The sequence below is a fragment of the Rana temporaria genome, chromosome 7, assembly GCF_905171775.1.
Source record: "Rana temporaria chromosome 7, aRanTem1.1, whole genome shotgun sequence".
NCBI classification, from domain to species: Eukaryota; Metazoa; Chordata; class Amphibia; order Anura; family Ranidae; genus Rana; species Rana temporaria.
Genome location: NC_053495.1, coordinates 180,986,608 through 181,009,628, shown reverse-complemented (window position 1 = coordinate 181,009,628; position 23,021 = coordinate 180,986,608). Strand labels below are relative to the sequence as shown.

Genomic DNA, 23,021 nt, shown 5'->3' with positions numbered 1-23,021 from the left:
TTTTACAAGGTGAGGGTTCACATATACTTTAAAGCGCTCGGAGCTATGCGAAGGTTGTAGAGAGGAGCCAGATGGAAGCAGACGTCTGTCATCCAACATTTCTCTTTTAGAGCGGACTTAGGATAAGGATAAACAGCGCCGTATAAATATCGGAAGTCTCTGTTTATACAGTCTGAGCACTGTGACTCATTCAATTATAACTGCAAATCCTCTATAAATACAAATACATTATGCTTCTGGTGTTATGATGGAATGTACAGTAAGGTAATCTGGTGTCATGATGGAATGTACAGTAAGGTAAGCAGGGATAAAACAGATCACTAGGGAAAGATATGAGTGGGAGGAGGCCAGCTTTCCTCTGGACGGGAGGAATGTCAGTGCTCTTATATTCCTGTTTCCTGTGCATCTTTACAGACCCTGAACCATACCATCTGCACATACGTACGGTATGCCAGAACCATTGAATAGAGTCCTCCTGTCACATATGCCCAGGGACAGCCATTTCCAGGAGATGTGCACAATTATTGAGTGTATACAAAGAGCTAGTGATTTATATATCTGTATCTTTCTAGACATCAATTCCTAAGATCGAATCGGGAGGAGAATTCAGCCCTCTAAAGGTCAGCCTGAGAGATGAGCATCACCACTTGAGGACATCAGGTAACATATGACAAGTTCACAGGTGCCTTCTTTTTTTTTGTCAAACTATATACCGTATATATTCGAGTATAAGCCGACCCGAGTATAAGCCGAGGACTTAATTTTACCACAAAAAAATGGGAAAACGTATTGACTCGAGTATAAGCCTAGGGTGAGAATGCAGCAGCTACTGTAAGAGGAAAAGAGGGTCAACAATGCCCATTTGGACGCCTCACTGTGCCCATTTGCAACCTCACTGTGCCCATTGCAGTCTCACTGTGCCATACCTCACTGTGCCCATTGCAGTCTCACTGTGCCCGAGTACCTGAATTCTTGACAGGCGTCCATTTTTTAAAAGTCGCGGCTTCCTCCTGGCGTTCCGTTCCATGATAGGCTGAACACAGTGTCAAATGCCTATCACGGAGGTCCTCTCATCCTCGGACTCAGTTTCCCAGCAGACACTTTGTTCAGTGTTCCGCCAATCATGGACATTCTTTCATCCTTGGACAAGAGGACGTCCGTGATTGGCGGAACACTGAACATATTGTCTGCTGGGAAACTGTCCGAGTATAAGAGGACCTCCGTGATAGGCGGAACACAGTGTCAAATGCCTATCACGGAACGGAACGCCAGGAGGAATCCGCGACTTTTAAAAAAATGGACGCCTGTCAAGAATTCAGGTACCGACTTAAGTATATACAGAGGGGGGTATTTTCAGCCCTAAAAAAAGACTGAAAAACTTGGCTTATACTCGAGTATATATGGTACATAAAACCATGGGCAATTGCAGATGGAGTATGCCAACTTAAAGTTTATTTATTTTCCCCCAAAAAAACAGACATAAAAAAACAAGGGGTACAGATACTCACAGAAAGACAGAAATTCAATATCAATGAAGCAAACATTGCAGGTACAAAGTATAGACAGTAAATGTAACAGTCAATTAGCCTAGTGCTCGTAACGGGTGTAGCAAGTTCCGAAAAAACAATGTTATACAGAGAGTGGGGGACGGGTGAACCTCTTATCCGATATTAAACCCGTATCCCACATATTAGAGCATGGTATAAATAAGACTCGGGAAGGGCAGGTGGCATGAGGTGGGGGAGAGCCTCAGGGTTCTACTTAAGGGTCAGATGAGGGTTCTAGTCAAGGGTCAGATGTTTCGCCTCCGCCCAAGCTGCCCAAATTTTATCAAATTTCTTTGGACAGTTCCTACCTAAGTATGTGAATTTATAAAGTGGAAGGGCTGTATTCATTAAGGATTGCCAGGCCTGTCTAGTGGGCGGTTGAACATGATTCCATTGTAAGAGCACTGCCTTCCTAGTGTAAAACGATGTGTAGAAAACAAATAGTTTTTTCCTCTGGGGGGCCTCTAGGGAATCACAAATACCCAGGAGGAGAAGGGATGGGGCTATACGGGACATTCACTTTCCCTATAGAGTTAATATCGGCCAGAACAGCCTTCCAAAATTCCACCACACCGGGACAGGACCAAACCATATGAAAGAAATCGGCATTGTCCGAGTCACATCTAGGGCAACTTGCCGTTCGGTCAGGGTAGATTCTCGCCAAGCGTGCCGGAGAATAGTAGGCACGGTGTAACAATTTCAGCTGGATGAATCTGTCCCGTGCCAAGATTGTCAGGGGTAGTTATTGTTGGATACCCTTTTCCCAGTCATCTTCTGCTAACTCCGGGATGTCCCGCTGCCAGAGCAAGAGATGGAGTATACTACATCAGAATCCCATCACGTACAACTGCGTGCCCAACTTTTATCCTAACTTCAGTTTAAGGCCTACAAAAAATACATTTATCATACAGCATCTCCTCCCCCCCCCCTTTACCACTCATGGATCCACTTACCCCTCCAGCGTCCACCCACCGAAACCACATCTTTCTAAATTTCTTGGTAGAGCCCTACACCTTATATGTCATACGATACAAAAGAATTTATTATCTTCATCCACATCCCTAACGTCAGTTTTTGGAATATTTCCACCTCCTTATGATGAGATTCCGTACCCCGAAATAGAGAATCCTAAGGGATAATTTGGTATAGATTGGCATCCAATTCGTCTTGTTCAAAAATAGCCAAGAGGCAACGCAAGTGGAAGCATATATTAGGAAAATCAAATTTGTCAGCTATAAAGTCGGTCACCATAGACCATAGAGGCCTGATCTTGGTACATTCCCATACCATATGGAGAAAAGTTCCTTTCAGCCCCCAGGCATTTGTGACAAGTCGTAGAGTCTTTCTTGCACATACAGAACAGTCTATCCGGCGTATAGTACATCTGATGGAGGTACCGAAGCTGAATTATCCTATCCGTTGAAAATATGACCATAGTAAGATGAGTATCAAGGACCTCCTGCCACAGCTCATCCGACAACTCCGGTGTAAAGGCTATCCATCTAGATCTCGCCAGACCTATCAACCCATGATCCCCAGGTCCCACCACCTGGTAATACCCAGAAATCCTCTTAGCTGGATCAGGGTTCAATAGGATAGTTTCCAAAGAGATATTTTTAAACCTTGACCTCCCCATCCGAAAAACTGCGCTACCACCGCATGATGCATTTGAGCATATCTGAAGCGCCAGGTCCTGGGTATCCCAAACTGGTCCCTCAGTTGATCAAAAGTGCGTATCTTGCCTTACTGATATATATGATGTAGGTACTTTATCCCAAATTGGGCACACACATAGCCATCCTCCAATTTGTGGAACTCTGTCAGAGACTTTTCTTTATCGTTACATCACGGGACACAGAGCGGCATTCATTACTATATGGGTTATATGGAGTACCTTCAGGTGTAGACACTGGCAATCTTCAAACAGGAAATGCCCCTCCCTATATAACCCCCTCCCATAGGAGGAGTACCTCAGTTTTTACGCCAGTGTCTTAGGTGTTAGTCATGGTTTAGCTTGCCTCCGCATCCTTGGGATTAGGTGAGCTACCGGTTCTGTCCAAGAAAGCCTGCGCGCTAAAGTGGTCAGTAACCGGACCCCAAACCCTTGGGGTATAGCCCATAATGCTTTCTTTTTAAGAGAGCTGGACCCTGGGCCCAGAACTTAGAAAACCTTTGGGGCGCCTAATGTTTTCTGTTTGCCAGGGTGCTGTATGGGCCCAGGACAGTGGATCCTTCATGGAAGAAGAAGGTTCCCAGGGCCTGAAGGTCTAGACATCCCCACGGAGATGGGGGAAGATTGGACCTCTTGCTTGGCAAAGTCCTGCGGCATGGAGCAGGTAAGTAAGGGGAAAAAACCTGCGGGGCTTGGCTCTTAGCAAGTTTTTTCTGGGAGGTCACAGGGGACATGCCTAAGGTTATGCATTGCATCTGGCAAACCAGTCACATATCATGAAGATAGGATGGCTCTATATGTTATATTTCCCCATAAAAAGTGACCTCCCTGGTAGTGTTGCAAAAGCTGTGAGTGGGGCCTTTTATGTACAAGTGTATGTGTGTGTCAGAGAGCTATGCTTACCTGCAAGCCTCCAGGCAATGCTCTATCCAGTCCTCTCCCTCATGCCTGCAAGGCAGGCAAAACGCTGACCTCCTCGTGTGTTCCAGGCCTGCGGCTGCAGGAACAGAGAGGCCCTTCCTCCCAACCCCCCCCCCCCCGTCGGCGGGCGCGCGCGCGGTGCGCGTGCACGTGTTATAGACGCATTTGGCGCCGTTTTAGCTGGGGGGGAAGGGCGGGTCAGTGGTTTAAAGGAAGGGGCGGCCCTTCCTTAGATGCCACAGCTCATTCATTTCTCTGGCTTAAGGGAGGAAGGACTGGAGTGAAGCACGGGGCGCTGAGGACACACAGTGGCCAGAAAGAATACTACAGTCTTCAGAAGATTGTGGTTTAGCCTAGGAATAGGCTGGTTTTCTTTTCCATCTCATAGTCTTTTCTGTGGCAATACTACTCAGGGGGATAGAATGTTTTTTCTTGCCTAGATTGAAAAAAAAAAAAAAAAGAAAAAAAAGGAAGAAAAGTTTTTCTTTGAAAAAAAAAAAAAAAAAAGTGTCATCTAGGGTAGAGGAAACATTTTTTATTCCCCAAACAGGTGTTTGGGCATTTAACTATTATAAGTCCCAGGTACCAATAAGTAGCAGGTGTACCTCGGTATTGTACCATGGCATCAAGAGCAGAGGGTACAAAAGGTGGGGATTCCCCCGCAGAATCTGAGGTCTCGGATAGAGCTATGCCGCTGCTTCCCCACAGGGAGCCTTTGGGCCATCGGGGTCTGGGGCTAGAGCTGACGCGAGTCAACCCAACCCTAAGGTGGTCACGGAGGAGGTGTTACTCGCCTCTTTAAATGAGATGCGGAGAAGCATGGGAGAAATGATAGCCACAGCCATGCGGGGTAGTAAGCGGAATAGATCTCCGTCACCCGTGCGCGGACCCTCGGAAGAGGAGGTCCTTTCCTCTGGGGAATTGGACCTCTTGGACAGAGACCAAGTAGGTTCAGGGATCGAAGATCCGGATACAGAGGAGTCTGGGGCAGTCTCCCTGAGGGAGAGCTGGTGGATTCAGGGCTTGACGGACTTGGTCCATAAGGCATTCAACCTGCCTGTACCAGATCTCCAGGTATCCACGGTTTCAGCTTTGGGCTCACTGAGGGCGCCTCAAAGCAGTGCTGTGTTTCCGATCCATCCTCTATTGGAGGAAGTCTTGTTCCAAGAGTGGAACAAACCAGACAAGGTTTTCTTTCCACCTAAGAAATTTTCTGTCTTATATCCTATGGAAGAAAAGTTTTCCAAGAGATGGGCTTCTCCTGCAGTAGACGCAGCCATCTCATGTGTTAACAAATCGTTAACATGTCCTGTAGAAAACGTACAGGTTTTCAAAGATCCAGTTGATAGACGCTTGGAAGCCCTACTTAAGAACTCCTTCACTTCTGCAGGGGCAGTAGTACAGCCAGCCGTGGCTGCGATTGGAGTCGCTCAAGCTTTATCGGATCAATTTAAGCAAATGCTTGAACTTATTCCTGCCGAGCAGGCAGAAGAATTTTCGGATGTCCCTAAGGCCATATGTTTTACGGTAGACGCAATCAAGGATTCTATCCAACAAGCGTCACGTTTATCATTATCCCTTATCCATATGAGAAGACTCTTATGGTTAAAAAGCTGGGAGGCTGAGCCCCCATGCAAGAAGCTCCTGGCAGGGTTTCCCTTCCATGGAGGACGGCTCTTCGGAGAGGACTTAGATAAATACATTCAGACCATTTCAAGCGGCAAGAGTACTCTCTTGCCAACTAAGAAGAGGGTTCAGGGACCTGCGTTTAAACGACAGTCCTCCCCTGGGCAGGGGCCCTCTAATGCCAAGCAGTATCGACGGCCTCCTGCAAGAACAAACTTCGGCTTAAACAGCAGATCACGAGGACAGGCTGTTAGGGGCAAGAGGCAGTGGTTTCGCAAGCCAGCAAAACCAGCCCCCAAGTCTACCTCATGAAGGGGCGCCCCCACCCACGAAGGTGGGGGGAAGGCTGCGACTCTTTTCGGAGATTTGGGAAGCCAGCATTCCCGACGAGTGGGTACGGTCTTCCGTGGCCACAGGCTACAAGCTAGAATTCCTAAGGTTTCCTCCTCCTCATTTCCAGGAGTCGAGGATTCCAAACGATCTGGAGAAAGGAGCCGCATTAAGGTCGGCTCTAGATCATCTACTTTCCCAGGAAGTAATAGTAGAGGTACCAGTCCTGGAACAGGGGCTGGGTTTCTACTCCAACCTATTCATCATCCTAAAGCCCAATGGAGATGTCAGGCCAATTTTGGACCTAAAGATGGTAAATGCATACTTAAAAGTCCGCTCATTTCGGATGGAATCCGTGCGGTCAGCAGCTGCCACACTCCAAAAAGACGACTTCATGGCGTCCATAGACATAAAGGATGCCTACCTTCATGTTCCAATTTATCAGCCACATCAAAGATATCTACGCTTTATGGTGGCTTCGCGTCATTTCCAATTCGTGGCGCTTCCCTTCGGGTTGGCTACGGCCCCCCGAGTGTTCACGAAGGTTCTAGCTCCAATCCTAGCCAAGCTAAGGATCCAAGGGGTCACGATCCTAGCATACCTGGACGACCTCCTAGTCATAGACCACTCATCTCCCGGCTTGGAACGAGCAGTGGCCCTCACGGTCCAATACCTCGAGAGGTTCGGCTGGGTCCTAAATCAAGAAAAGTCAACATTCCAGCCCACAAGGCAGTTGGAATATCTCGGCATGAGATTAGACACGGAACAACAAGGGGTGTTCCTACCTCTGAGGAAGGTCAAAGCCATCAAGGAATTAATCCTACTGGTTCTAAGCAAGAAAGAACCGACTATTCGCCTATGTATGAGATTACTAGGCAAGATGGTGGCTACTTTCGAGGCGGTGCCATACGCCCAGGGCCACACTCGCATCCTGCAGGCAGCCATCCTGTCAGCATGGAGCAGAAGGCCACAGGCCTTGGATATCCCGTTGCCTCTCTCATCAAGAGTCCGGCAAAGTCTGTGTTGGTGGTTAGACCCTCAGAATCTACTGAAGGGAAAATCTTTCAGCCCAGTGGCTTGGAAGATAGTGACCACAGACGCCAGCCTGACGGGCTGGGGAGCGATTGTGGATGGTTCCACTCGCCAAGGTATTTGGGCAAAGCCAGAGAAGCTTTTACCCATCAACATCTTGGAGCTCAGAGCTGTTCGACTAGCCCTCAGGGCTTGGACGTCGAAATTGCAGGGGCTCCCGGTGAGAATTCAATCAGACAATGCCACGGCAGTGGCATACATAAATCACCAAGGGGGGACCAGGAGTCAGGCCGCTCAGAGAGAAGTGAGCTTGATTCTCTTATGGGCAGAGGCTCATGTACCCTGCATATCGGCAGTATTCATTCCCGGAGTGGACAACTTTCAGGCGGACTTCTTAAGCCGCCAGACTCTATGGCCGGGGGAATGGTCTCTGCATCCACAAGTCTTTCAAGCACTCTGCCAAAGATGGGGAGTGCCGGACGTGGATATCATGGCATCGAGACTCAACAAGAAGCTAGACAGGTTCATGTCCCGCTCAAGGGATCCGATGGCCTGCGGAACCGATGCTCTGGTTTGCCCTTGGCATCAGTTCAAGCTTCTTTATGCGTTTCCCCCGCTCCAGTTACTACCCCGCCTGCTGCGCAGGATCCGGGTGGAGCACATACCAGTTATCCTGGTAGCTCCAGCATGGCCCAGAAGGGCTTGGTACTCACTAATCCTAAGGATGGTAGTGGGAAACCCTTGGACTCTGCCTCTAAGGCCAGACCTGCTATCGCAAGGTCCGATCCTCCACCCTGCCTTACGGCATCTAAATTTGACGGCCTGGAAGCTGAATCCTTGATTCTCAGGGGTAGAGGTCTGTCTCAGAAAGTAATCTCTACCCTAATCAGAGCCAGGAAACCGGTCTCTAGGGTGATTTATCACAGGGTCTGGAAGGCCTATATAGGCTGGTGCGAGTCCAAGCTATGGCTTCCTCGCAAGTTCACCATAGATAGAGTTTTAAGTTTTCTCCAGCTAGGAGTGGATAAAGGATTGGCATTAAGCACAATCAAAGGACAGATTTCTGCCCTGTCAGTGTGGTTTCAGCGGCCGCTGGCCACCCACTCGCTGGTTAAGACCTTCCTTCAAGGGGTCTTACGTATTAAACCTCCAGTTAAATCCCCGCTTTGTCCGTGGGATTTAAATCTTGTTCTGTCGAGTTTACAGAAACAACCGTTTGAGCCGTTGGCTGAAGTTCCTTTGGTTCTACTGACAAGGAAGTTGGTGTTTTTGGTTGCCATAGTTTCCGCAAGAAGAGTTTCGGAACTGGCAGCCTTATCCTGTAAGGAACCATATCTTATATTTCATACGGACAAGGTCGTTCTCCGCCCTCATCCTTCCTTCTTACCGAAGGTCATATCCAGTTTTCATTTGAACCAGGATTTGGTATTACCATCCTTCTTCCCTAAACCTACTTCCAGAAAGGAAGGGTTGCTGCATACCTTGGATATTGTCAGGGCCATGAAGGCCTATCTTAAAGCTACAGAGAAGATCCGGAAAACAGATGTGCTGTTTATTCTACCGGATGGGCCCAAGAAGGGGCAGGCAGCTGCAAAGTCCACCATTTCTAGGTGGATTAAGCAATTGATCACTCAGGCCTACGGCTTGAAAGGGTTGCCTCCTCCAGTATCATTAAGGGCTCATTCTACTAGAGCCATGGGCGCCTCCTGGGCAGCGCACCACCAGATCTCTATGGCTCAAGTTTGCAAGGCGGCAACCTGGTCTTCTGTCCACACATTTACAAAATTCTACAAGTTGGACGTAAGAAGGAATACTGATACTGCCTTCGGGCAGGCAGTGCTGCAGGCTGCAGTTTGAGACCCTCGGATTCCGGGGGCTCCTCTTTTTTTGAGTTAAATTTAAAATTTAAGATTATTTTTCTCAAATAAGTTGGATTTATTATGATTTGAGTATATCTCTAAATTAAATCCTTTTGTCTTGGAGATGTTCTCCCTCCCCTCATTGTAAGCATTGCTTTGGGACATCCCATATAGTAATGAATGCCGCTCTGTGTCCCGTGATGTAACGATAAAGAAAAAGAGATTTTTAATACAGCTTACCTGTAAAATCTTTTTCTTGGAGTACATCACGGGACACAGAGCTCCCACCCCTCTTTTGAGGACCATTTTGGGAGGCATACTGCTTGCTACAAAACTGAGGTACTCCTCCTATGGGAGGGGGTTATATAGGGAGGGGCATTTCCTGTTTGAAGATTGCCAGTGTCTACACCTGAAGGTACTCCATATAACCCATATAGTAATGAATGCCGCTCTGTGTCCCGTGATGTACTCCAAGAAAAAGATTTTACAGGTAAGCTGTATTAAAAATCTCTTTATTGCACCATAGCGGACTATTAGGGGAGAGCTTTAAAGGTGCATCTCCTCACAGTTGCCTTCTTAAAATGTTAATCTCAAATGTCTCCTTATAGAAATGCTGGTTTGATTGCCATGCTGACCCAATGGCTTTGATATTTTGAGACCCTTACCTGGGCAATCGTTCAGTTAGAGTTCTGACTGCGCAATCCCCTCCCACCTTCTGCATATTGCTGTTGGCTGCCAAATGTGAAGGACAGCCTCACTAACCATGAGAGCATTGGGGGCCCCCCTTACAACAGGGTCTCCATGAGATTTCCTTTTACATCAGGGTCTCAATCCAAGTACCCCCTTACATCAGGGTCCCCATTAGATTCCATCAGGGTCCCCATCAGAGTCCCCCCCCCCCCTACATCAGGGCCCTGTAACGAAACATCCCACACCCTGCTTGAGTGCTTTCGTCATATACCACTTCCTCCCAGTCTGAATATAGATATTAGATAGTCCAACCGCTCACAACCACAAAACAAGACAATACCCGTTTGGTTGCTGAACATGGACTGTTTATTGAAAACACAGGTAATACTCTGGACAATCCCCCCCCCCCTTGCATTCGGGGCAGGTTAGACTGTCCAATCAGCAGTGAGAGCTGTTGGAGGAAATTGTCTCCACCAATCTCACAGCTAATCTACATACACATCCCATAGTATCCAAGGCAGACAGACACAATAGAACATGGGTCTTCAAACTATGGCCCTCCAGTTGTTCAGGAACTATAATTCCCATCATGCCTAGTCATGTCTGTGAATGTCAGTTTTACAATGCCTCATGGTATGTGTAGTTCCGCAACAGCTGGAGGGCCGTAGTTTGAGGATCCCTGCAATAGAACATTGGAATACAGCCACACCCCAAACGATCCAGCAAAGAGTACACAACAAAATGAGACAATATACAATATGTGTGTGCGTGTGTGTGTGTATATATATATATATATATATATACACACACACACAACATTCCAGTGTGGTTGTACAGTGAGTCCAATTAGTACAGATCAGACTGGATTTATCGGTCACCCTGTGCCCCTATTAGACACAGGGTAACTTGGACATAAGAGGTGCATGGGGAGCTGAAACAAGGTTTTCCCAACCACCCCAAGGGATTCTGGGTTCCACAGGACCCCCCCCCCCCCCCGCCCAAAGTGACTCCATCACAGGCCCCCATTAGATTCACTTATACATCAGGGTCCCCATCAGAGTCCCCCCTTACATCAGGGTCCCCATTATTTCCCTTTTTACGTCAGGGGCCCCCCTTACATCAGGGTCCCCATTAGTTCCCCTTTTACATCAGGATCCCTAACGGATCCCACCATTTTATTAGGTTCCCCATCAAAGTCTCTCCTTACATCATGGTCCCCATCAGAGCCCCCTCATGCAGGGTCTGTGTGTGGGTAGGAGAGGGTTTAAGGATAGATTATAGGCAGCCTCTGCTGACCTTAATCCTCATTCTGTGCACATTAAGGAAATGGCACTGACCTTATCTGGGGCCAGAAAAAATCTTGTAGTGGGCTGGATGTGGGCCATAGTTTGGAGGCTCCTGCATTAGGGTAGTGAGGTTGCAAGACTTTGGAGACAGAGCTTAACCATGCAAGCTCTGGTTCAATGGAGGTGCCAGCTATACATTCCTGAGGCCCATTAAATGTATTGGACAAATCCACAGGTCCGTTGTAGGGATTGAGAGGGGGGCGAATAATTATACCATTAAAACATAGGCTTATAAATGGAAACCATTCATGGCATCTCTACAGAGATCACATTTATGGAGAGACATGCCTCGGTACAGGCAGCCTTTCACAGCCAAGCTCCATTATTCTAGAGCCGCTGCCAAGGCTTCCTCTGGCACACATCATCCCTTCCTGAATCTATTTCCGTCATGCTGCCATTAGGTCTTCTGTCCTCAAGATATCAGAATACAGGAACTCACAGCTTCTGTCCATGCCTATAATCAACCCGCTTTCATGACCTATTGCTGGCTGTCTTCACAGGAAACACTATAAAGCTGGATAATGTGTCCACAACGTAATACAGACAAATACGTGACCTGTAATGTCCCTCAGCCACAGCACTGATGCAATTCTCTGTTAAATAGGAAATCATTAAAAGTGGATAAGTTATACAGTAAACATTCTTGAATCTTTGATACTCGAGGAACACGCCATTCATAGAATTCAGAAATGGGGAAACTGTGACTTTTATTGGAAAACTACTAGTCTCGGCATGACCTGCCCTTGGTAGTTGCTATAGTTGTATATCATGCCGGGGTGACACTCATTCGTTCAATAATAGACTCGAGTTCTACAGCTGATTAAAGGCAAATAATGCATGGACCTATTTAGAAGTAGGTCTGGCCAAAGGTGATAATATTAACTATAGGTAGATCATGATGGGATGAGTTGGCCCCTGTCTTATAGGCTCCAAGATCTCCCTGCAGTGGCGGCTGGTGCTCAAATTTGGGGGGGCGCAAACAAACAAACAAAAAAAAAACATCAATTGCAGCCTCACTGCCCTATCAAACGTGCCATGCCATTAAACGCAGCCACTGTGCCCAATTGTCACCACTGTGCCCATCAATTGTCACCACTGTGCCCATCAATTGTCACCACTGTGCCCAGCAATTGTTATCACTGTGCCCAGCAATTGTCACCACTGTGCCCAGCAATTGTCACCACTGTGCCCATCAATTGTCACCACTGTGCCCAGCAATTGCCGCCAGATTGCTTCCCAGTCCCCCAGCACTTGCCTTTCTCGGGTCAGCCACGCTCCCTCGAGTCCCGCCATCGATGTCGCTTCAGCCAATCAGGCTACCGGTAACCAGACCCGGTGAACCTGATTGGCTGAGACAAGTGTCAGTGTTAACTAGGGAACGCACATCCCCTGGTTAACTATTTAGAAGCCGATTAAAGCCAACAGTCTGTAATCTGAATGCCTATCAGAGCCGCTGGCTCTGATAGGCACTTCCAAACACCAACAAACTGCTGTTATTCAGATGGCAGGCGCTCGCCAGGGGGCTGGCCATATGAATAGTGGGCGGCAGCAGTGACAATACATAGAGATTCATGCATTGCATGAATCCGTATGTATTGTACACCTGACGGCGCAGGGGAGAGAGGGGGCGGCGCTCCTGTGCCCACTATGGACGCACCGCCGCTGATTCCCAACTCTTTTTATGTCTACCTGAGAGTTTTGGGTGTTTGCAGACACTTCTGTGTGTTCCTCTTGTTATATATTCCATAAGATAAAATCCATTTAAAAAAAAAGTTAAAATAAAAAAGAGAGAAGGGAGCCACCATGAAGGCCACAACAGGTGTGCAGTTTTTTATACTACACCCCGCATATGGCCAATATGTACCCCCAACTCGATCCGTCCTGTCCTAGATGTAAGAGTGACGTGGGGACGTTTTGGCACATGGTCTGGTCCTGTCCCAAGCTCCGGTTATACTGGGAGGAGGTGGCTAAGACTTTAAGTGAATTGAGTGATGTTCAGATACCACTGGATAGCCTCTGGTGCTCTTGCTGAGTTACCTGGAGGAGGTCGAGGGAGACAGATATGTTAAGCTGTGTATAACTTTTTCCAGTTCTTTGCCAGACGTGAGATACTTCCAAAATGGAAATCTGTTGATCCACCCATGGTTGACTCCTGGCGAAAATCGGTTCATTCAGTACTACCTCTATACAGACACACCTATGAGAGCAGGCAATGTCCAGGCAAATTTGACAAGGTGTGGTCTGCATGGAGAGATGCCTGTGGTTAAAGATTAAGTAAAGCCTGCAAATAAAAAGCATAATGGGCTAGTATGCATTGAACACGGGCGGGAATCTCGTCAGGAAAAAAACGTTAGTTTTCCTGACGAGATTCCTGGCAAGCTTTCTTGCTCGCCGAGTGTACACACACACCATTCAAAAGAACCGCCGTTCTTTTGAATGGCAAGAACGCAGTGACGTCTTCGACTAGGACGAGCATGTGCTCGTCACATTTGATGCCGTCGCCGCCATCTTGCTACACCCTACACTATGCCTTGTAAGCTACCGCACATGCGTCAAAGTCTCATCGAACATGCGCGGGCTTACAGGGGCCAGGTAAGCATACACACTCTCGGGTTTCTCGGTAAAACACTGCAGAGAATCCCGACGAGAAAAATGGAGAGTAGGTTCTTTATTTTTCTCATCGAGATTCCCGGCAGTTTTCACGATGAGAAATTATACACACGCACGGTTTTCTCAACAAAAAAACTCTCCCAGCAGCTTTCTTGCCGAGAAAACCGTGCGGGTGTACGAGGCCTTAGTTTCGTTTCTTCCCCACGGCACACGTTTAGGAGATATTTCTACTACCTATAGGTAAGCCTTATTCTAGGCTTACCTATAGGTAGAAGTCCAAAAAGTGGGTTTACAACCACTTTAATAGGGGAGGATGGGTTGTCCTCCTTTGAGTGTCAGCTCTTCCCCTTCCAATTGTTGGGTAAAATCACTCATTCTACTTGTCCCATAACACAGATCTTTCTCTCTCCCCCCCCCCCCCCTCCTCCCCCCGATACTTACTTTCTACCTTTCAATGACTGCTGGTTTGCTTTGGGGTAAGGGTACCTGAATTAGTTGATATATATGGGTTTGTGTTCTCCTTCGGAAATGGGTTGTGAGATAAATCACAGGATACTACACATTGCTTGTGTGGAGTAATTGTATATGATCATTTTGTATTTGTTTAATAAAAACCATTCTGTTACAAAGGATGGTTGCCATTGTCCAACTCGGACAATGGCAACCATCCTTTTTAACAGAATTTTTTTTATTAAACAAATCAGAATTACAGTATATTCAGCAAAAGGTAGTCATGAAAATACAATACAAAATGATCATATAAAATGATTATTATTATTATTTTAATTTTTTTTAGAGCCCTAGATTAACACAGTAAAACCTTGGTTTGAGAGCGTTTTGCAAGACAAGCAAAATGTTTTAATAAATTTTGCCTTGATATACAAGTGATGTCTTGCTATAAGAGTAGCGTCATGTCACAACTGAGTATAAAAAAGAAGAGAGGAGCCTCCAAGTGTAGCAATATGGATACATTTAACCACTTCAGACCCGCGCTATTGACAAAAGACGTCAACAGCGCGGGTCTCAAGTGCCAAGTGGACGTCTTTGGACGTCTTTTTAAAAGCATTACCCGCGCGCGCCACTGGGTGGCGCGCAGCGGGTAAACACTGTTTCCCGGCGCATCGCTGAAGAGCCGATGCGTGTACCTGGTGGCCGCGATGTCCGCCGGGTACACGCGATCGGCGGTGACACAGCAGGTGACAGCAGGGACGTGGAGCTCTGTGTGTAAACACAGAGCTCCACGTGCTGTCAGAGGAGAGGAGACCGATCTGTGTCCCTTGTACATAGGGACACAGCATCGGTCACCTCCCCAGTCACCCCCCTCCCCTCACACAGTTAGAACACACCCAGGTTACACATTTAACCCCTTCCTCACCCCCTAGTGTTAACCCCTTCCCTGCCAGTCACATTTATACAGTAATTAGTGCATTTTTATAGCACTGATCGCTGTACAAATGTGAATGGTCCCAAATTTGTGTCGAAAGTGTCCGATACGTCCGCCGCAATATCGCAGTCCCAATAAAAATCGCAGATCGCTGCCATTACTAGTAAAAAAAAAAAGAATAAAACAAAATCATAATTCTGTTCCCCATTTTGTAGGCGCTATAACTTTTGCGCAAACCTGTCGCTTATTGCGATTTTTTTTTTTTTTTTTTACAAAAATACGTAGAAAAATACGTATCGGCCCTAAATGGGATATTTATTATAGCAACAAGTAAAATATATATATATTTTTTAAATTGTCGCTCTTTTTTTGTTTATAGCGCAAAAAATAAAAACCGCAGAGGTGATCAAATGCCACCAAAATAAAGCTCTATTTGTGGGGAAAAAAGGATGTAAATTTTGTTTGGGAGCCACGTCGCACGACCGCGCAAATGTCAGTTAAAGCGACGCAGTGCCGGAAGCTGAAATTTCGCCTGGGCACAAAGGGGGTTTATGTGCCCAGTAAGCAAGTGGTTAATAAATTTTGCCTTCATATACAAGCGATGTCTTGCTATAAGAGTAGCGTCATGTCACAACTGAGTATAAATAAGAAGAGAGGAGCCTCTAAGTGTAGCAATATAGTTACATTTAATGAAGGTACAACATTTAGCAACTTATTGCTACACTTAGAGGCGCCTCTCTTCTCTTTTATTCTCTGTAAAAAAATGCTTTGATATACAAGTGCTTTGGATTACAAGCATGTTTCTGGAATGAATTATGCTTGCAAACCAAGGTTTTACTGTACCTAATATGGCTTCTAAGATTAGGCCAATGGAAACCTCCAGCTCTGTATGGAAGTCTTGGCTGTAATTCGTCTTGACAGGTTTTCTTTAAACCAGCCCAATACTTTATTTCTTTGAGCGGTGGAAAGTAGAAATACTCCAGATGGAAACAAAGTGAAGTCATTCCTTGTTTGCACTGATACAGGGATTTGTGGCTACCTCATTCCACCGCCTGGCCGTCTGCATGGCTATTCACATTCCTCACACATCTGCAATATAACTTTTATATTCGTCTTCCTCTCCACAATGTGTAGACAAGCTGCAGATCCAGGTCAAGGAGGAGAAGTCTGAGGGAGGAATTAATTACAGCAGTTTAAGAGCGACTTCAGCCAAAAACACCAAGGTTCTGGAAGATCTCAACACCAATTATTTTGCTGCAACCGAAGTAAGTTCTCTCGAAGGTTCGCACAGTAGCTTGCGCTCAATCCCAGCCAAGTACACAAAGAAATAAACATCCTAACTAGAAAAGGAACAATGTACTCTTTGCCAGTCCACCAGTATCTGTATCGATTATAGTCCTACAAATAAAAATTTACCAGGTGCCTTTTCTGCCTGCTCTGACGTTAAAGCACACTTTAAATCAGCTAAAAAAAATCCAGCATCAAAACAAAAGGTGTGCTAAAAGTAGCCACAGCTTGAGTAGAAAACCCTGTCCCCTCCCAGATAGCAAGCAATTGTCCTGCAAGTCCGCATTGCATGACTCCAGATCAACTTTCTTTGCAAACATTCTGCACGTCTGCTGCAAGTTCTGGTTCAGTTATGTTGTGCAATAGTCATCCCACCACAGGGGGCACTGTGGCTGTATTTACATGCTGTAGACTTGCAGAGCTCTTGCTGTAGACTCACCACGGCGACTTTGCTCTTGCTAGAGACTTGCCACACAAATTTGCTACGAATTGGAAAAGTGTCAACTAGAATTTGTGCTTCAAGTGCTCTGCAAATGTACAGCTTGCCAGTGAAAATGTGCAGCACGTTAACAGACTTATAATTCAACACTGCCACAAATTTGTGTCAAGTTATTCTTGCTATCTGGGTTGTTCTCTGTTTGAAAACAGTGGTCTCTCTGGAGAGATACAATATGCCTCTTGCTATGTCAGAACTAGTCAGAACCCAATCCACAGCTTTGTCTCATCAGGGAACTTGTACCTCTGTAGAGAGATCTCTGCTTCCACTCAGAGAGCACAAGTCTTTCTCTACAGCAGGGGAGTCAAACTCAAATTTTATCGCGGGCCGCTTTAGCATTATGGTTGTCCTCAAAGGGCCAGTTGTATCTGAAAGACTAGATGTCAGAGCACACAAATCCTTCTTACATCAGATGTCAAGGGTCCCCAAACCTCCCTTACATCACAGTGCATCTCACTTACCTGCTACCTGGAAGAACCTGGGGTAGAAGCTGGGAAGCAGAAAGTGCAGTTCTGGAGGAGGACCAGAGGAGGATGAGTCTGCTGAATGCTGAGAACAAGGGAGGCGGAGACAAGGGGTGCTGTGACTGCACAAAGAGGCTCAAGATCTGTAGGCAGGAGTTCTGTCCTCCTTTCTTCTGCCAACTGCTGAAATGGGGCAGAGAGGACCCTCTCTGCAGCTGCGCAGGATCTGGCAGAGCAATTCTTTCCTCCTCTTTGCTACTGATTGCTGAGACAAGGTGGTGGCGGAGATGAAGGGGGATGCCGCAGCTGCAGGAGGGGTGTGAGGGCCACATGATATGCCCTGGAGGACCGGATTCGGTACCGTATTTATCGGCGTATACCGCGCTCTTTTTTGCCCTGAAAATCAGGGCAAAATCGTGGGTGCGCGATATACGCCAATACCCGCTTCCCGCGCTGTGTTTGAACCACTGCGCTGGCATATACTGAGCGCAGTATAGTCGGGCAGGCTCGGCTCTCGCGGTCACGTCCTGTGCGTCCTGTACGTCCTTTACGCAAGAGTAGCCGAGCCTGCCCGACTATACTGCGCTCGGTATATGCCAGCGCAGTGGTTCAAACACGGCACGGGAAGCGGGGATCGAGTGGGGAGGACACCACGATGGCTGCAGAAGGACGCCGGACCGGACGAGGCCGCCGATGGACGACGGGCAGGACGCAATGTATTTTCCAGGATTTTCCTTCAAGTTCGGGGGTGCGCGCTATACGCCGGGGCGCGTTATAGCAGGATAAATACGGTATCTAGCTGATTTCAACTGAAAATACAGCATTGCTAGTTACCTGCTTATTATTCTGATCCTCTAGCTTCAATACTTTCTGATTAACTGATCCAGAACAAGCTTGCAGATCAGGAAAATTAAAGTCAGAAGTCTTTATCTATCTACTTGTCAGTGACCCAAAGTATTGCATTCGGTGGGTCCCCATAAAATCCAGGAAGCTAGCATTCTCCGAAAGAGGTCAACAATGTTTGGTTCCAAGTTTCTCTACCTTTTCTCTGTCTAGGCCGGCGTAATCATTTCTTTGCTTTAATCCAGCTTATCAGTGTATGCCCTATATCTGCAGACAAGGTGAGCAAACAGAAGGAATTGCCTCCACATACTTGTATGATCTTATGTTTCACACCTGGGAGCCATAAATGATGATTTATCTGTGTTGGAATGGACTTTTGCAATCATTGGAGATTACAATCTGGCAGAAACAGGAAGCCTCTGCGTGGGTTCAGTTTAAGAGCAGAGGGCACATCTACAGACCAAGACTGGCAACAAGAACGGCATCTCGGGTCCCTTTTTAGATATGCAATTTTCATTTCTCAATTGGCTGTCTGCAAATGTATATTGGGGGGATGAACTTGGTAACCTATGGGCTCAGGGGTGGACTGACAACTCATGGGGCCCCCGGGCAATAGAAGATTATGGGGCCCCCGGGCTTACAGATGGCCACCACGCCAGGAGGCATTGCATAGGCAGGGCAGCTAAAATCTCAAGATTTTCACATCAAAAGCATGTCAGTTTTGGACATATCAGGGACAGATGTAAAAAAAACACAGATTTTTACATACTGTCCCTGGTTTTATTGAGCCTGGCAACCCTGATGGGGCCCCCTAGTGGCATGGGGCCCTCAGACAGTGCCAGAGAGTCCCAATGGTCAGTCTGCCCCTGTATGGGCTGCTTCTAGTAGCTTGTGATCTCCAGTGATTATACAAGGTTTGGCATTTAAAAAACACATTTTTATACTTGCCCCGATCCTCCTCTTCTTGGGCCTCCTGCTGGTGCTTCTGGCTCCTCCTCCTTGACCAGTGGCCCCCGATAGCAAGCCGCTTGCTATGGGGGCACTGGTGCATGTTCACTCTGAAACCCTGCTCCAAACACAGAGCTGTGACTCGGCCCGCTCTCTCCTCATTGGCTGTGATTGACAGCAGTGGGAGCCAATGGCTCCTGGTGCTGCCTCGGCCAATGCGGAGAGGGAGTCCCGGAACAGCCGAGGGTCTCATGCACATCGGTGCTGGATTGGAATCGGGCTTAGCGAAGTATTGGGGGGGGGGGCATGGCGGGATGCTGCACACAGAAGTTTTTTTTACCTACATGCATAAGATGCATGAAGGTAAAAAACCTTCAGCCATCACAACCACTATAAGTTGGCATGTGAATTCTCACTGTTGGCAGTAGATGTAACTCATATCACTGGTCATAGTATGGGATTTCACAAACAAAAGGAATGAATATTGATATTTCCTTTAGCCAATCCAGTGGGAGGTTTATGCCACTGGTGCATGCTGGGGGATGATATAAATATTTAAAACCATATGCTCGCTCTCTTCCCATGGGCTGAGGCCTGGGGAGGTGCTGCTGAATGGAGCTTTGCTGTTAGTTTCAATAGTCTGTTGAAAGCACCTAACGTGTGCTGATGTGGTCCTGAAGCTGTCCTGCATGGTCTGAAGAGACCCAGGGGAGGCCCATTGCTGAAGAGAGCCAGGAAGAAGGCTGTTTTTTTTAGAAGGCCCTGGTGACACATTTGGAGGACGCACTGAAATCTGAGAATGTGCTTACAGTGTTGCCGGGTCAGCATCGGGCTATTGGGGCGGGACAGGGGCATTAAGCACAGGATCACTTCTCCATAAGATTGAATGGAGAGTGTACTGCGCATGCGTGGGTCCAGCTGAGAAGATTTTGGCAAGGGGCTTCATGGGCAATATCTTGCCTCATCTGGGACAAGCAAGTACAAGTTGCAGGATGCAGTGCAATATAAGTGTAATTGCATTAAAGGTGCAGTTATAGTTCAAGTTAAACAGTCTTAGCTTACAATATGTGCTTCCTGACAACACACTGTTCATTCTTTTAAAATCTAACTATAATATTGTAGTCATATTATGTCCATCAGTGTGCACACAGCCTCCCTGTAGACAGGATTCCCCAAAATAATGTCATCAGCCAATGTCTATGTTCCATACATTACTTTTTAATGTCAGGTGAGCCCTAGAGACATAATGGTGATCTTCTTGTGTTGCAGGATGGTGAATTGGTGTACACAGACTGGAAGATGGTGAAAGATGGAGAAACGGGAAAGTTTATCAGTAAGAGTGATCCCTATGTTATCACACATCAGACAAAAGTGACTTATTATCAAAAGTGTCAAAAGAATTAATTGTTTCTGCAGCAACCAATCACATTCCTGATGCTATATGGCAGCTTAAATTAGAGAATATGATTGGATGTTATTGGATTAAAGAAAAAGCTATATTTTCAAACACTAAGGCCTCGTACACACGACCGAACATGTCCGCTGAAACTGGTCCGCGGACATGTTCGGTCGTGTGTAGGGCCGACCGGACAATTTTCCGGCCTAGCGGACAGGTTTCCAGCGGACAAAAGTTTCTTAGCATGCTAAGAAACTTGTCCGCTGGAAGCCTGTCCGTCGGACATGTCCAATGGTCAGTACGACTCATCGGACATGTCCGCTGGCCCGAGAACCCGCGCATGGCGTCGAAGTGATTCGACGCATGCGTGGAAGCATTGAACTTCCGGGTTTGCGTACGTGGCGGCGTCAACGTCACCGCGCTGTCTGTCCGCAGGGATTTTGGTTTAATGGTGTGTACAACCATCAGACTAAAATCTCCGAGTGGACATGTCCGATGAAAATGGTCCGCGGACCGTTTTCATCGGACATGTTCGCTCGTCTGTACAAGGCCTAATGCCGCGTACACACGACCGTTTTTCATGTCATGGAAAAAACAACGTTTTTCTCTACGTGATTCCTCTCAAGCCTGCCTTGCATACACACGATGGTGATAAAAAATGCTCGAGCAAAGCGCGGTGACGTACAACACGTACGACGGCACTATAAAGGGGAAGTTCCATTCAGATGGCGCCACCCTTTGGGCTGATTATGAAAATTTTCGTTCTCATAACTTGCTTCTGAGCATGCACGTTTTTTTCCCCGTCGTTAAAGCGTACACACAACCGTTTTTCACGTCGAGAAAAACGACGATGTGAAAAACGATGAGAAAAAATAGAGCAGGTTCTAAATTTTTAATGCCCATTTTTCTCGTCATGAAAAACGGTTGTGTGTATGCGGCATAAAGCTGTGAATATTTTCGTTCATTAAATATTCTAATCATTAGTAGGGTTAACGCAATGGTCACAGAACATTCGAAGGAGTAGTTTTAAAAAATTGATTGGCCATTCATTCTAAAAATCTGTTAAATGTACTGCTGAAAAAAGTGTGTACAAATGTTCAAAAGTTTGAAAATCGACTAGTGTATGGCCAGCTTTAGAATCATTTACCTTTTTAATATATTTATAAATGATATATAGGGTTTGGGATTAAAAGTGCCATTTTAGTCTTTGCAGATGACACCAAACTATACCACACTATGGCCCAGATTCTCAAAGGACTTACGACGGCGCAGTGCCATGTACGCCGTCGTAAGTCCTAATCTCGGCCGTCGTATCTATGCGACTGATTCTTAGAATCAATTCTGCATAGATATCCATTCGATCCGACAGGCGTAAGTCTCTTACACCGTCGGATCGTAACTGCACTTTTCTCCCCCCCCCCCGCTAAGTGGCGCTTCCGTCGATTTCCGCGTTGAGTATGCAAATTAGCTAGATACGCGAATTCCTTAACGTACGCGCGGCCGACGCAGTAAAGTTACGACGTTTACGTTAGGCTTTTCCCGGCGTAAAGTTGCCCCTGCTATATGAGGCGCAGCCAATGTTAAGTATGGCCGTCGTTCCCGCGTCGAAAATTTAAAAAGTTACGTCGTTTGCGTAAGTCGTCCGTGAATGGGGCTGGACGTCATTTACGTTCAGGTAAATGACGCCCCCTACCCGCCGAATTTGAATTCCGCCGGGTGTTTTACGCTACGCCGCCGCAACTTTACAGGCAAGTGCTTTGTGAATAAAGCACTTGCCTGAAAAACTTGCGGCGGCGTAACGTAAACGACATACGTTACGTCGCCGCAGAGATAAGCACGATGTACCAGAATCTGGCCCTATGGCTTTTGCAATCGCCATCCACAAATATGGCTGAATATCCACACTCATACTCCCTCCCTTTTAAGGTTTGCTCTCGCCTCAAGATGTGTGACCTCACAATACAATTAAGTTTGGTCAAACAGCGCGTTTGTGCCCCTCCTGGGCTTACTAGCAGAACGTAGATCTCCCAGCTCGTTATTCCTTCCATAGATTGCATTCCTTTAATCCAGAATCTAGGTCTCCCAGCTCGTTATTCCTTCCATAGATTGCATCCCCTTATGCCGCGTACACACGATCGGTCAAACCGATGAGAACGGTCTGATGGACCGTTTTCATCGGACCAAACCGATTGTGTGTGGGCCCCATAGGTTATTTATCCTTAGGTTAAAAAAAAAAGCCAACTTGTTTTAAATTTACCGATGGATTCCTAACCGATAGAAAAAAACGATCGTTAATAGGCACGATCATCGGTTAAAAATCCACGCATGCTCAGAATCAAGTCGACGCATGCTTGGAAGCATTGAACTTCGTTTTTTTCAGCACTTCGTTGTGTTTTACGTCACCGCGTTCTGACACGATCGTTTTTTTAACCGATGGTGTGTAGGCACGACTGACCATTAGTCAGCTTCATCGGTTAACCGATGAAAACGGTCCATCGGTCCGTTCTCATCGGATGGACCGATCGTGTGTACGCGGCATTAGAGCCCATTCACACAGGGACAACACAACT

The 23,021-nt window shown here is 46.8% G+C and overlaps 1 protein-coding gene across 2 annotated transcripts in view; it reads left to right on the top strand.

Annotated features, from left to right (window-relative positions):
• DNAI3 (dynein axonemal intermediate chain 3) overlaps positions 1–23,021 on the top strand; it is a 118,325-nt gene that overhangs the window by 78,685 nt on the left and 16,619 nt on the right. For both annotated transcript variants that reach the window (XM_040360565.1, XM_040360564.1), the window contains 3 exons: positions 573–660; positions 16,152–16,282; positions 20,325–20,388. In XM_040360565.1, the coding sequence (XP_040216499.1) occupies positions 573–660; positions 16,152–16,282; positions 20,325–20,388 (283 nt within the window). The remainder of the gene's footprint in view (positions 1–572; positions 661–16,151; positions 16,283–20,324; positions 20,389–23,021) is intronic.